We start from the raw sequence: 15985 nt of genomic DNA, 5'->3' as shown, positions 1-15985 counted from the left end.
ATAAACTGAGAAGGGCTGTCACAGTATCAGATATTCACTACACGATCATCGTGGCAAAATGAATTCACAATAGCATTATTATTGCAATATCTATCGAAATTTTAAAAGAAATGCTAGCAATCAAATGTATCTTTGTCTGCTGTCTCTTTTCTGGCAAATAAGTGATTCAAAATATGAGTGCAGGGAGAAATAGAGGGTTTGTAAACATAACTGTAAAAAAAACAATGTACATAAAGAAGGGTTACTCTTAATTACTCAACTCCTTGTAAAAAGAAGAAAGCAAAAGGTGCACAGAGCCGAACATCAGTGCTTGATTTTTCTATCGATATTATTATATGTCTATTACTAACAAGATATCAAAATGTATGTTTTAATATCACGGTTATTGTGAATATCGTGACATTTTGTGACACCTCTAAAACTAAACTTATGATTATTTTGTAAGACTACAATAGGATTTTTTTCACTGTACACTCTTTAATCAGTAAGCAAAGATAACTTAGAATTTTAGACAGCTTAACATATTTGTATTGATATGAATGGAAAATGGACGCTACTCTGAAGACATTGGTTAAAACAAAAATATTTTGTATTTATTTATTTATTTATTTTCAATTATTCTCTAAAGTTATCAAGTTGAATTTTTAATAAGAAATAATCCATTTTAATTTTAATTAATTCTAATAATAATAATAATAATTCTAATTTTATTATTATTATTACTATTGTTATTTTTTATTCTACTTTTATTTTAATCAGGTTTTAAACGGAAACTTGGAAAGTTCAGCTTCCTGTTTTAAACCGGAAGTACTTTGTGTTCACTCTTCTTCTTCTTCTTCTTTTTCTTCTTCTTCTTCTTCTGCGGCTCCTTAGCCTCAACAGCCCCGCATGCAGCTAGCCAACGTCTGTCTAACCAGTCTGACAAACGACAGCCACTTCGGAAATAATTCAGCTGGGCAGCGGTTGAGAAGAAATACCTACAGCTAACATATGTTGGCGTGCTAACTTTAGCTGAGCATGCTAACTCACTAGCTACCGTCAGCTATCGTTAGCTATCATGGCAGCACCAGGTCCTCCACATGTTTCTGCTCCTGTGCTAAGGTCTGTTTCTCTCTTTTAATCATGTTGAGATTACTTGATAATCTCCTCATGTCTGGGTGGTGTACCACATTAACACGAGACAAAGTATAAACGCCGTTATTGAAGTCAGTGCAGCTAATAGTCATGGTGTAGCTGCTAGCTAGCTGCAAGCTAACTTTGTTTAATGTCAAACTTGAGTTACCATTCATGTAAAAGTTGTGTCGTTATTACAGAAATCTGTTTTAACGTTCTGGTAATTTCGACACCTTTACATATACAGTGAGTGTTAGACGTTACCTTGCAGGATTGCACCAGTAACAGACACATTCAAAGCCAAACGAAAAGCTAATTGAACAAATTATTATTACAGGAGCTACTGTGTTACTGGCATAGGACCTGAATCAGCACATCTAAAACACAGTCTGATTCAGCATTACAAGCTGTTTAAGGGTTCACTGCATCTATTACAGGACTGCATTAGATAACACCAGATCACAGTTTCCCAAGATTTGACTGTCATACCTGTCTTTGGATGACATTTTATCAACCGGTAACAATATTAGAGCAGCCACTTTGAATGTTTGAGCTTATTCATTGAGGATTTTGTGACTTGCCTTACTAAGGGACGGACTAATGACAGCAAAGATTGTAATACAACGACTGATACTGTCAGTTACACCTTTGTTTGACAGGTTAAAGAGTCTTTTGTAGAAAAAAAAACTCAACTCAACTCCAGTTTTATTACACTGCACTACACTAGTGTTTCTTCTCTATCACTGATCTGATTATTGTTTTAAATCTTTTTGCACTTTAGTCAAAAGCAACGCAGGGCTGCCCAGAGGAAGGACAGAAGAAAACGGAAACGCCAAGCTCTCGCCCAAGCCAGAGAATGTGGTACGAAGATATGTCATGTTGGTGTTGTTGTCAGATGTCATACCTCGCCGTTCTTTCTACAGATCAGATATCAACATGTTGGTGTCGTTCCTGGAACATCATAATTAAAGCAGCTGTAAGCGTTGTCGTTGTTTTAGTTAACTACTTGTCTGATTGCCGTTAGCAATCCCCTCCCTCCTCTTTATGTCACCACACTTGCACTCCTTTCTTTTTTCGAGGCAGTGTCTCTTTGCCTCTTTCTTTTCTTCAATCATTTATCTTCACTTGGCCTGGGAGTGCTGGAATTGGTAGATTTCCCTCTTCTGTCATTGCTGATGTAGGCACCATAACAGGAGGACCCTGCTCTCTGCGTCTTCTCCAAGCAGACAGGACCACCTCTTAAAGTGGGCAGGGATACCAGAACATTTCTTTTCTCTTTTACTGAGCATGAGCTGGAGGAGGAGATGCATAGGTTACTGACCAAACACTATAGCAGTGATTACTGAGCTGTTTAACACTTATTTTAATAAGAAAATAACACTTACAGCTGCTTTAATGTTGATCTAGGATCATCATTGCAACTGACCAACCACATTTTTGTAATGTCACAGCTTTGAAACTCGGGAGAAAGACCGTCAAAATACACACATCAAAGAAGAGTTGAACAAAGCGGCTTGACCAAAATGTGGCCGTTGTCACTTTCTCGTAATTGATGATGAATTATGATCTAGGAACATCACCAACACGGCGATATCAGATAGAACTTAGATGCACCAGACTAACCACAACATTAACTCTGTTACAGGTTCAAATAATGGAGCAAGCTGCACACCTGAAGAAGAAATAAAGGATGAAGAAGATGAGGATAATGATATTGCTGAGGCAGAAAGGTAGTAAATACTAATGCCACTCTGCTGTCCTTTAGCTGCACAGAAACCTTTGATTGTGGAGTTTTTATTAATGTGTGTTCCTCTGTGTTCTCAGACTGCGGCTACATGAGGAGTGGCTGGAAAAAGAGCGGCTCGCTCAGGAGGAGTTCAGGCTGAAGTTTGAGAGGGAGGAAGCTGCGCGGAAAAGAAAAGAGGAGGAGGAGGTAAGGGAGCATGTCAAATTCAAGAAACCATATTCTCCTTAAAATGTTGATATTGACAGACTTTATGTCATTTTGCGTTCGCAGCGGATGATAAAGGAGGAATGGGAGGCCCAGCAGAAGAGAGAACAAGAAGAAAAAGAGCAGAAGCAGCAGGAGAAGCAAGGCAGAGAGGTGAAACGAGCCCGAGCAGGATAGAAACAAAGAGAAATATATCCTCTTCTACTTAATCATAAGATTCAGATCATCTTAAGTTAAACAGATCAAACCAGCTTAGTGTTGCATGTGTGAGTTGTGTTATTTTCTTTGTACATGATTCTTTTAAAAACAATTTCCTTGACTGAGCGGCACCAAGCAACCATCCAACTCCTTAACTAAGGACACACACAAAGAGAAAAACCCTTCAGCTCTCACAACAAGGACGTATCTTTTACTTTGTGTGAAATGTTTTTGTTTCTTTTTACAAAAGTCGAGAATTGTTCAATGCCAGTCCTTCTGATTGCGGTCTTAACACTCGGTAACAGAGACGCTGCAGTATGTTGACCTCTACACATTTTCACCAGCCGTGTCTTTACACCATTTGTAGGAGGCTGTTCAGAAAATGTTGGATGAAGCTGAAAACCAGGTATAAACACGCATGACTGTCACGTAACACACATGTATGTAGATTGATCATCACACAGAGAAATCCACAGTCCAGCAGCATTAAACAACTTAAAAAAATCATCCACAGACTTGTAAAAGCAACTGAGAGAGACGAGGAAGGTCGCATTTTTCACGTCATGCTACAATCAGCTCACGTATGGCAAATAAAAAAAAAGGATTATTACATTTAAATTGCTGCAGATTGTCACATAGAGCTCCTTTAATGAATAATTCAGCAGGTAAAGCAAGTTAAATACAAATCTCAGGTGTGTAACAGTTTATCAGATGTAATGTAGGTGCTAACTACAAACTAAACTCATTACGTCATAACAACGTTATGTGTTGAAAACTTGTATGTTGAAGTAAACATGTGTGTAACGCTGTGATCCGACCCTCTCACTGAAGTTGCACAGTGCAGAAACAAGTGAATGGTGTCTCTGTCACAGGTAAAACGTTACATAATGTTTCTTTAATGGGTATATTGCCCAGTTTAATGTATAAACACTGTATAATCAATGCTGTTAAACCTCACACTTAAAGAACAAGTCACATTGTAGGTGTGCAATTGGATTTTGTTATAATGACAGTTTATTATTACACTATACAACTATACATTAAGTCATAAATGAGGTTTTAATCCACTGTATCAGTGCTTTGTACACACTCATTTCCTAAGACAGGCACGTTTGATACCCAAAAAAATATCTTTTAAAAACCTTCCAGGAAACCAAAAGTAAACATGCACAGACTGATTAGATTAGATAACATTATATCACATATTCATATTTTTAAATACAGCTGCGCCTCAGGAGCAAAAAGTTTGAAAACCACTGCGATAAGCAGATCACTTACTTCTTGTTGCTTATCAGAAATACCAAAGTTATGTTTGCACTAATGTAGAAATATTGTCTGTTACATTGTTTATCCACCAGAGAGCACTGAGATACTAATCAAAAATGCTTCCTTATTTGTTTGAAGGCAATAAACCACTTATCATTTTATCAAATATCTATACTGGCACTGGCCTGATTGTTCCTTTCCTGTGCATTGATAATATTTAAAGCAACATTATGTAAGTTTTTACCTTAAAATATCGGCTTCAGAATCATGTTGATGGTTCAGTGTCTTGTAACAGGGTGAATGTGTCTCTATCACTTGTTTCTGCACTGTTCAGACTTGAGTTTTGTTTTGTTAGGATTTGTATTAGTGACACTGGTGTTGCACTCACAAACTGTGGGGGCTCTAAATGCCCATTTCTACACAACGTTGCTTTAACCTGTGCAATTCTGTTTACTCCTATGAAGAGTGGCTTACCGCGGCCGAAGCACTAGAGCATTACAGAAAAAACTTGCAAAAGTGTTTAGTCCATGATGAGTCTTGACCATTTAAAAGACTAAAATCAAAGAGGTTCATGAAACGGTTAGAAACGTCTCTTAACTTTTCAGAGTGTATATACGCTTCTGTTCATGTTCTTAGCTGCAGCTGGATAACGGAGGGCCGTGGATGAATCCTGAGGCTCCTGTGAAGGAGAACTCTGAGAACTTTGGGACAGAGCGCGACGTAGCCAACTGTCCGTTCTTCCTTAAGACTGGAGCGTGTCGATTTGGAGACAGGTACTGTTTGTTTTTTATGATGTTACCCTTTCTGTTACCTTCATAAACACACTATGGATGCATTAAAGGATGTCTTTGCATGTCCTCCTCTCTTCTGTCTTTGTGAGTCCAGATGTTCTCGGAAGCACGCTTATCCCACAGCCAGCCCGACTCTGATGATCCGTGGTATGTTTAAAACGTTCGGCATGGAGGAGTCAAGGCGCGATGACTACGACACTGACGCCTGGTTAGAGCACAGCGAGGAGGATCTGCAGGAGTCTTTCCTCGACTTCTACCACGACGTCCTGCCAGAGTTTAAGAGCATCGGCAGGGTGGTGCAGTTCAAGGTAAGATGAGATACATGTACCAATGTACCTGAAAGACAGTCAGCTTTCTGAAGTTATTTCTTATTTAGGTATGTGGACACTAAAAGCACCAACAGTGAAAAATCATCATTGCGGCGTAAAATAAAATACTGAAGTCAGTGAGAGTATAACGAGCCTCAGACGTCACTGTTGAGGAAAACATTCACTGGATGGATGATTGTTACCACTGAACCTTTTCTTTTTCTTTTAGGTCAGCTGCAACTACGAACCACACCTGAGAGGAAACGTTTACGTTCAGTTTGACACGTAAGTCTTCGCACATCCTCACACCAAAGCTTTTTCTCAAATAAAGAAACCGTACGATGTTTGAATTTTTACATGAAACTCTTCATTCTTCGTCCTCGTGTCTCTGTGTGGTCTGTCCAGAGAGGAGCAGTGTAAAGAGGCCTTGTTCAAGTTCAACGGGAGGTGGTACGCAGGCCGGCAGCTTCACTGTGAGATCTGTCCTGTAACACGGTGGAAGAACGCCATATGTGGTGAGTAACTAGTTCATACTGATATGAGAGCACTTTAACTCGGTGACATTTCAGTGTATTCACCCTCCTGCTCTATTTGCCTCTCCTCTCTCAGGATTGTTTGACAGACAGAGGTGCCCCAAAGGGAAGCACTGCAACTTCCTGCATGTATTTCGAAACCCTGGCAATGAATTCTGGGAGGCCGACAGGGATCTGTCGCCAGACCGCAGCGTCAGGGGGAGCCGCAGAGGCGGGTGGCATTCAGAGCGAGATAGAGACCGATCGAGGAGGCAGCGTCACTGCAGCAGAAGCCCACCGAGGTCTGAGAGGTCTGAGAGGTCTGAGAGGTCCCACAGCAGACGAGACGGCGACAGGCAGAGGAGCAGGAGCCGAGAGAGGAGGGCGTCCCAACAGCACCGAGAGGACAAATGGTCGTCCAGGTCCAGACACAGTGACAGGAGGAACGACTGGTATCTGAGCAGAAGTAGAGACCGGTCGAGGAGTAGGAGTAGAGACAGAGAGCCAGACAGGCTGAGCAACAGGAGCAGAGATAAAGACAGGTACAGGAGTAGAAGTGAAGAGAGAGACAGCAGAGACAAAGACACAGACGCTCACAGGAAAGTGAGAGAGAGGTCCAGAAGCTCGAGCAGAGAGGAGGAAAGAAACAAGCGCAGCAGAGAAAGGAGCCCGGATAAAAATGAGAAACCGCCGAATGATGTAACCAACAGACACAAACGGCACAAACAGTCCAAAAAGAGCAAGAAGAAGAGCAAGAAGAAGCATAAGAGGAAGAGCCATCTGCCCGAAGAGACGACCTCAACTGGAGAGTCGGAGAAGGAGGAAGAGACGGCGGAGGATCTCAGAGCAGCGAGTCCCAGTCAGGAGATGAACTCAGAGCTTATTCAGAAAAACAGTGACCTGGATGAGAGTCAGTGTGTTGACAGCGAGAAGATGTTCAGTCCTGAGGTGGAAATTGAACAATCTAACACAGAAATAGAAAGTGAACCTGCTGAGAAACAAGACACGAGTCCCTCTTAAGCCGCTTTTCCACCACGCAGTCCAATTCAGACGCATTGAGCGGTTATTATTTGTCGCAGCTAGTTCTTTGATGTCCTTAATCAGCGCTCTGATGTGGGATTTCTTCTAGTTTATCAGCAGTCTTTTGTCTTGCATGTTTTTCTCAAAGATCATCCTCTTTCTGAAATAAACAAACACATACCAAGAGGGAGGAACACGAAATAGCGTGTATAGTGATGGTGAATGAAGAAAAGTTAGTCAGTTGTCCATGACAGTAATGTACAGTACAGGTTAAAGTGTGTTCGGCTTCTCATGACAAAGAAAAGTCTGCTCTGTTGTGTGACAACAGCTGGAAACAGGACGGTCTACACTGGAAACTCAAACCAATCGAGGGCTTAGCTTCATGTTTCAAGGGTACTGTACCGAAAGTGTGTGGTGGAAACGTGGTTTTAACTGTGAATGTAAAATAAGGAAGATACAGAAAGCTCTTGCTCACCACCTGTATGTACATTTGTGAATATTTAGCTTTTGTAAAATGGTTGATGTTGCTTTAACACTTGATCACCTGGAGCTGTGGCACCACGCGGTCACTGTCGCTGAGTAAAAACAACATAAAACACCAGATAAACAAACGGGTTGTTCTGTTTTTAATACATTTATTGTTAATAACTTTCAAATATCAGAAAAGAAAAAGTTGGCAAATGTGTTGGCAGTGTTAAATACAAAAGTCATTTCAAATCAAAGATGAACTCATTTCATAATTACTTGTGAATGTTCAACAAAAAAAAAAAACACTTTGTGGTTTTAAGAATGCAGTTAAAAATGTGACTGAATACAGTTTTGGGATGAGGATCAATTCATTACCTGTCTGCTTGTTGACAAGGTGAACAAGCAGACAGTAATGAGTACTGATGATGTACCCTGATATGTGTGCTTCATCTTCTTCTGTTCCTACTCCATAAAGAAGCTCAGGATCGACCTGTCTTCATATGGATGATGGATAATGACGTTTTACTGGTGTACTGTGGCCAAATAACCCTCAAGTTTCCATTAAACATCCTACATCCCTTTTCTGCCATGTCAGGCTTTCCGTAGACACCATAGAGAAGGTAAAACACAGTGTTCTTTGGTCAAATGTTAGTAAGCCAAACTATAATGATACATAAAATAGTGTTTCTCTTTTATTTATTAGGGTCACTATCTTATCCTGACCTAAGAGTAAAAGAGACACCGACCTAAGATTTATCTCCAGAGGCCTTTACGAACGTCAATGTGAAACAAATGTTTGTCAGGAAAATAAGTCAATTGCAGGAAATATTAAGACAACAGAACGACAACTTTAACACGCAAGACACTTAATTACACAAAAACAGCTCATGTTCATCGAAGGTAAACAATAAGTCTTGAAAAACAAATGGAATTGATGAATTTGTGGCGGAGGATCACCAAACACAAATGGACTGACATCAACACTGATACTGATCAGGCGTAATTGTTTTAATTTCACTGAATTGTTGGGTCGATTGAACCCGTGTGTAAGTGATTGTAACAGTGCAGTGATTCCCACAAAAGCACGAGCCGCAGTTGGTGCCGCTCACGGGGGTTTCCATCACACCTGAGCCGCGGAGATGAGAACTGTCCGGATCGTTTGAAAAATAAATAAGATTATCTTGAAACTGGCAAAAGGAGGTTTATGCTTTGGAATGCTTCATGCTGATTACACAGTGTCATGGCTGTAGATTAATGACATCATCTGCATTTACATAAACCTCACGTTCACCAGGCTAATTTGTCTGCAACCCGGGAATAAAATCTCCAGGGGAAGTGGAAGTCTGACAGTTTCATGTCTCCATTGTAGACGTTTTGTTCTGTGTTGTCTTTGCAACAGGCGCCAACGAATAATACTGCTTGGAAACAGAAATCCAGATCATTCAGCAACACTTCCTGTTCTGTCTGCTGCACAAAAATTATGATTTTTTAACCTGTAGTACCTCTCCTCATCCAAAAATAACATATCTTCATGCTCAACTTACACGTGAACCGGGGCTGCGCGATACTGGAAAAATACTGACATTGATATTTTGTTTTCTGTGACATATGCTGCACGATATATATATAAAAAAAAACATACAGGTATTTTCACTCTAGAATGATTGGAGTGATTTTGTAGCAGAGCTTTGTTGGCCTGCAACCACAATTGTGCACGTGCGTATCGTGATGTCGATGCTGAAGCGAGATATCGTGCAGCCGTAACGTGAAAGCAAACTCAAAACATCATTAGTCATACTGTTATATGTTGATGGTCCGCTCCAGTATGTTTTTACTCGTCGTGTCAATTTGAAAAACAAGTTATAAACCTTTTTTTCTTGTGCAGCAGACAGAATTTATTTTTCATTAACTCCACCAAGGAGGTTTTGTGTTTTCACTCGTGTCCGTTTGTTGGTTGGTTTGTCAGCAGGATTACATAAAACTACTGAACAGATTTCCACAAAACTTGGATGGAGGATGGGTGTCGGCCCAGAATAGATCACAATAACTTTTGGTGCGGATCCAGGAATTGTTTTTCTCACTTTAACATTTCGAGATATGGCGGTTTTTTTTTGTTTTTTTTTACATTTTCGTTTGTTTCTCAGGGAATAACGCATGGATCTTGATGTAGAAAAATCAGGTGGCTTGTCTGTATGAGCGAGTGCAAACGGGGACTGTTGGTCCTTCCGGATTCTTAGCTCTTTGACTCCACGTGATGGTAACACACGAGAAGCACCAACTGAAGCTACAACAGCACCATAGAGAGTCAAACCTTTACATCAAACAGCACATACAGCTCTGCAATCGGTGATGAAGGATGATCTTAACATGAAGCTGCAGTTTCATGTCGTCGCTACATTGTACTCTGTGGAGTTTAAAGAAGTTCTCGAGGGGGGTGAAGTTTGCTAATACTGCAGAATACAGCTTGTACATAGGAGACACATTAAAACCACACTTGGCACCACATTAAAAGGACATTACAGGATAGTACAGTTATACAGTACATAGGTGGTGATTATATACATACAACACTGACACCGTGAAAAGACAGGATAGAGGCGGGGGAGGTTGCCAGGTCTGCGAGGCGGGAGGATTTATGTCAGCCCAATTTCTTCTAAAACGCTCCGTGGTGCCTCGGCCTCCTGCAGATAAACACAAGAAGAAAAACAAACTGTCGTACTGTCGGTTTGTTCATCTGTCGCACATTTAGTACCCCTCCGAATTATAATTAATAGTACATGAGTCATAAATGTGTGACGGGAACAGGAGGCCCTTCACTGCTGCGTGCTGTTATTACAACAGAGCTGCACACTTGGTTATAAATAATTCACTAAGCACTGATGCCGTTGACTGCGGATGACTACAGCGAGACAGTAATGTGGACATGCAGGACGGTGCGCTGACACCGAGGACAGAGAGGTATTAATCAGGAGCCGCAGGCTTAAAATAAACAGGTGACGGCAGGTGTAGACGGCCGCACGGTGCAAGAAGCAATCCATCAACATCTTTACCCTCCTGACGGTGTAACGTGAGCATCGCTGAGCGAGATTCATTCTAAAACCACGATAGAGCTTCAACTAAGGAGGAACCATACGGATTTACTCAGCTGATACTGATAATTACCTGCTTCTAATGGCTGACACAGATAAGATAACCAATAGTTATTTATATTAATAAGATTTTTTGTGTTTTAAAGTGAAGCAAACCTTTAGTTTATGCACATCTGAGTGTAAGATATTTATTTGACGTTGCTTTAAAACATGGTTTTGAACCAAGGACGTCTCATTTTGCTAAACGCCTGTTGCCTCGACTCCTCGTGTGTTTCCTCACCTCCTCCGCTCACATCTCAGGGAGGAGGGACTAAGACCAGAGGAGAGAAAGAATCAAAGGATGTACAAACTGAGAAATGAAGAGGGGAAGGGTACGATACAGAAGAGTTTGGTGGAAATGCAGCTCCTTCACGTGAAAATCTGTAAATTTGATCTGATAACTTCAGTATCCCTTACTCAATAACCCTCATTATCTGTATCGGCATTGGCCCTAAAGATCCAGTATCAGTCGGGCTTTAGTGCCTAACGCCACCTACTGTTTGGAAGTGTGTGTGGATGCTTTACTTTTCATCAAATAAAGTAATCTGGCTGTAATTTCATTATTAACCAATTGATTATATATATTTGCCATTATCTCGTTAATCTCTAACAATTCTCATAATCGATGAATCTGTTCAAATATCTTTTTTTTCCCCACAAAAATGCCATAAATTTGCTGCTTTTCTTTGTCATAACTGAGTAAAGAGTCCTTCCACTCCAGCTCCTCTTGGCCCTCACAGTTCACATCATGTATTTTCTTGGGACCTTGCAGAATCCTGTAGCTGCACTCTGAATACTTTTCAGTTATGAATCACTGAAGTTCAGCCCTCAGAGCTAAATTTCAACATTTGTCTTTGATATTCTTTGGATGTGTAGTCTTGCTTATTTTTCTGGATTGGGTTGAAATTTATCCTGAACATCCAAGAAAAGATTTACAGATATTTGCTGCGGAATGTTTACAGGAATAAAATTAATAAAGCGAGTATGTTTCATTTTCAAAAACATCGTATCTCCACTGGTTTTCACTTGCAGACAAATTTATCTGTGTGTAGTATTAATGTAGTTCTGTCACACATAGAAGTTATTTGGTCCCGCACAGATCTCGTTAAATATAGTTTCAGAGCTGTAAAACACACTTTTTTTTAAACATACAACTGTAAGATTTCCCCAAGAGGGATTATTTTAATTTCCTTGAAACGTTTTTATGTTCATATTTATTACAGACATATAAAATATTAAGACGTTTTATCACTCCATCATTTAATACATTTTAGAAAATAGCTCATTTGTCACCCTCTGTAACCTCTCCCTGGCTGCAACATTACAATAAGTGCTTTTATCTCATGGGTAAATGTGATTTCTTTTGCGAGAAAATCAATGACATGACCTGGGAAAAGTACTGAATTCTGGATGAGTTGGCACTGAATGACCCTGAAGTAAATATCTTTGGGATTTGGACTATTAGAGCAAAACAAGTTATATAAAGGCCTTGAGTCAGAAGCTTGAGACAGGCATTTTTCCTACTTGTCTGACATTTCACAGAGCAAACACTGAAATCATTGGCAGTAAAAATATTATTTAGTTGTTGCCCTGCTCCAGGTACTGTCCAGCTGACACGATGGTTCAGCGACCTGATGAGAAAGAAACATGCGTACCTCCTGCAGCAGGTCGGCCTGCTCGATGGCCTTCAGCACGTTCTTCTTGGACGTCTCCTGGGCCTCTCCGCCCAGCAGGAACTCATCCAGGATGAAGTAGGCCTTCTCAAAGTTGAAGATAATATCCAACTCGCACACCTGTGAGGCCACAACACAAACAGCAGCAGATCAGAGATCCTGTCCTGACTGAAAACACTGTGTCTTTTCCCCTCACGCCATCAATCAGCGGGTTACATGTGAGGCGTTTGAGACTCACACTTCCAAAATATTTGTCCAGCAGCTCTACGTATCTGTGGATGATCTCCAGAGTGATGAGCTCGTTATCCTGATCCTCCACTGCACAGCAGAAATACAGACTTGCATATCTGAAACATAAAGAAGGCAGAACGTGGATTAACAAGGCAGCGATGTGACAGACGTTGGTGCCTTTCTGAGCAGAAATGCAACACTCAGATCTTCACATGTGTACAGGAAGAAAGCACAAAAAAGCAAACATTACTTCTCTATCGTTAATTTTCTGTGGAGATACCTGTAAATGCCAAAAATAAGGAACAAGTGTATCTTGAATGTTTTATGGCTCTGTTTTTATGATGACATTATTGTGTACCTTGGCATTAAAAAAAACAATAAAACAATCTGATTATGAATCTGGAAAACAAAAACGGAACAGCGTCACCTTTACAATAGAGCTATTCTTATTATCTATTCAACGGTTTGAGTCACAACGATCTGATGAATCAGCTTCTTAAATGTGAACTTTTTTCTGGTTTCTTTCCTCTGTGACAGTAAACTGAATACATGGGTTGTGGACAAAAAACAAAGACATTTGAGGACGATATCTTTGACTTTGGGAAACACCGATCAACATTTTCTAACATTTTATAGAGCAAATAACTAATCGATTAGCCACGGAAATAATCAGCAGATTAATCGACAATCAAAATAATCATTAGTTGCAGCCCTGATTTACACAGATACTATTTATTGCAGGGACATTGAATTGGATTGTATTGTGTAATAAATCATGATGCAATAAAACACTTCTTCCAGTACTGCAGCACAGTCCGACTGTCTCCTGGCTGTTTGTCTTTGTTTATTAGTTTTTTGTTTTACTGAAAACATGAAAATGCGTCCTTTGTATTCTTGACTCAGCACTCATTAGCCGGGACAAATCAGGCGCTCTGTGTATATTCGTATCATTGTCCTCCATTGTTTGGCAGTGTCTGTCAGAGAGGGGGTGTTTCTGGCTTTCATAACACACCAGAAGGTGAAGTCTAAATGCCAGAAATCTCAGCGCTCCACAAAATAATCACTGATTCACTGTTTCTCATGAAAAACGCCAACAAGCTTCGGCAGATACACAAATGATGTAACAAACATTAACAAGTCCGATTACTAACATCATCCTCTGACATTTGTGGCTTAAGCAGTTGTAAGTGCAGCCTGTTTAGACCAGAATGAAATGTTTAAAAGTTTAACAAAATCTTAAAAGTCCTAACCATCAAACAGTCTAACCAACCAACCTGCAATCATGTGACCAATCAAATCATGACAACTGAGCAAACTCAGGTCTGGTGACGAAGACCATGACATGCTGGTCAAGTGGACCTGGAGATAAAGAACAACTCACCTAAAAGTGAAAACCCAGACATAATGATTTTATCTTTAAGAAGGGTGTAAATAAAGTCTTTTCACATCAATTTGGGAACTCAGCGCTTCAGGAGACTTGGATTATGCTGACTGAGCTGTATTGTACCATTTTATGTCCCCTGCTGTTTTTGCTGTGAAGCTCCAGAAATGTTTTGTGGGCTATGAAACTTCACCTGACTTTCCATAGGCAAAGGGTTGAGTAGAAAATGGGGCGGTACACCTGTCAAACGGTAACTCAGGTGTCCTATGGCGAACTCAAGGAGGACAGAAACCTCCCGTGGAGCAGAAGGGCAAAAGCTCGCTTGATCTTGACTTTCAGTATGAATCCAGACTGTGAAAGTTTGGGGGTTTTAAGCAGGAGGTGTCAGAAAAGTCAACCACAGGGATAACCGGCTTGTGGCGGCCAAGCATTCATAGGTACGACTGTCGGCTGATTTGCTCTGAGTTGACTGACTGAATGATTTAAATGATCTCTGTGAAGCCAGCTGCTGCTGTTCAGATGCGAGTTTCATAACAGGTCAAAGATTAGGGAAGTAAGGACACTGAATGCAACCAGGGAGATTCAGGCTTGTGACATATGGCAAGAGAAAGGTCTGATGAGGTGACGCTTCCCTGCTGCATGTTTGTCCGTGTGTTTACTGAGTCGTAAACCAAACTGGTCGGATCTAAACTTCTCTCACCTCTTGTACACGATCTTGAGGTCTCTCCACTCCAGGAAGCTGCACATCTTGGGCTTCCTGGCCAGTATGGTCTGGACCAGATCTCTGGAGATCTTCTTCCTCTCCTTGTCAGACAGAGGCACGTACCATTTCTGTAACCGCAGCTTTCCCTGCCGGCTGAACAGCAGCATGAACTGCATCTGCAGGAGGAAGTTCAGCTTCAAGTTACCCACGACTGAGACGAGATACACGTTAACTTTTAGTGTTTTGAGAGGAGAATGCACTCATAGAATAACACATGATAAGACGCAGGTGTTGACAGCGAGCGATCAGCAATCATGTGACATCTATGAATATTATTTTTCCGTGACAAGAAAGTTAATTCCGTACATCTGGTGGGAAAATAAGTCAGAAACGCCCGCACAGGAAACACACGCATTATTTTCGAGGCGAGCACGACCTAGCTATCCGGTCAAACGTGTTTTACCTTGAGTTAATTTTACGTCCAGGAGGGTTTTGCACAAACTTGCATTAGCTCATGTTAGCTAACTGTGCTAAATCGCCACATATTAACATCAACAACACGTTTTGTGCCGTTTGCGCCCCCCTCCTGCGACGCTTAGCTAGCTACAGCAGAACGGAGAAGTCAAACACGACTCTTTACCTTCGAGCAGGTCTTCGATTTAGTCACTTGGACGACCGGTAACTTCAGTAAATTCAAGCGAAACACATCCCCGAAGAGAGCGAGCAGATGTTTCTGTCGGTTAGCTCGTTAGCCAGCTTCAGGCTAAACTGCCAGCAGGACGGTGGTTGCTGGTGAGACAGCGATTGAGACAGCGGCGCCGTGATTGGCCGAGAAAGCCACAGCGAAGGAATCTGATTGGCTGAAACGTCCCGTTATTCGTGACGTTGTTCCTAGCATGCAGCTATGGCTTCCTGTCGGTGGAAGTTTGTAATAAAAAACAGCAATAATGATCCTTTTATAGAGCGCTTTAAGACGTCTTTAGACCTCTTACTCAAGTAAAAGTAGCGGACTGGAGTGAAGAAATACTCTGTTACCTCCTACCTAAGTAATACTACAAAAATAAAAATATAAAAGCATACTGAAAGTAGCAAAAGTACGCGTAGTAATTTGTCTGCATGGATCATTTCAGTAGTATATTACAGAGGTGAAGTTAGTGTCATGTTGGATATTGGACAGACATTCACTCCGGAGACACCCAGCGGCGTCTCGTCCTCAGTTTCCCCCAGTGTTGGCAGCAGGAG

At 41.0% G+C, this 15985-nt stretch overlaps 2 protein-coding genes across 2 annotated transcripts; one reads left to right on the top strand and one right to left on the bottom strand.

Annotated features, from left to right (window-relative positions):
- Positions 1-828: 828 nt before the first annotated feature.
- On the top strand, positions 829-7345 carry zrsr2 (zinc finger (CCCH type), RNA-binding motif and serine/arginine rich 2). The gene is made up of 11 exons (XM_084363022.1): positions 829-1101; positions 1895-1974; positions 2759-2843; positions 2938-3046; positions 3131-3217; positions 3630-3668; positions 5165-5301; positions 5414-5627; positions 5857-5912; positions 6033-6142; positions 6237-7345. Exons 1-11 carry the CDS (start codon positions 1058-1060, stop codon positions 7157-7159), a joined length of 1884 nt encoding a protein of 627 aa, XP_084219148.1. The 5' UTR covers positions 829-1057; the 3' UTR covers positions 7160-7345.
- A 1275-nt stretch (positions 7346-8620) lies between these two features.
- Positions 8621-15558, bottom strand: LOC311263133 (AP-1 complex subunit sigma-2-like). The gene is made up of 5 exons (XM_084363032.1): positions 15384-15558; positions 14741-14919; positions 12667-12775; positions 12411-12548; positions 8621-10308 (listed from the first exon to the last, which is right to left on the bottom strand). The coding sequence occupies exons 2-5, from the start codon at positions 14917-14919 to the stop codon at positions 10261-10263; spliced, it is 474 nt and encodes a 157-aa protein (XP_084219158.1). The 5' UTR covers positions 15384-15558; the 3' UTR covers positions 8621-10260.
- Positions 15559-15985: the final 427 nt, after the last annotated feature.

This window comes from Pagrus pagrus (genome assembly GCF_965226575.1).
Source record: "Pagrus pagrus genome assembly, chromosome: 1".
Lineage (NCBI taxonomy): Eukaryota > Metazoa > Chordata > Actinopteri > Spariformes > Sparidae > Pagrus > Pagrus pagrus.
Note: the sequence above shows the minus strand (reverse complement) of the source record. Positions and strands in the feature narration are given on the sequence as shown.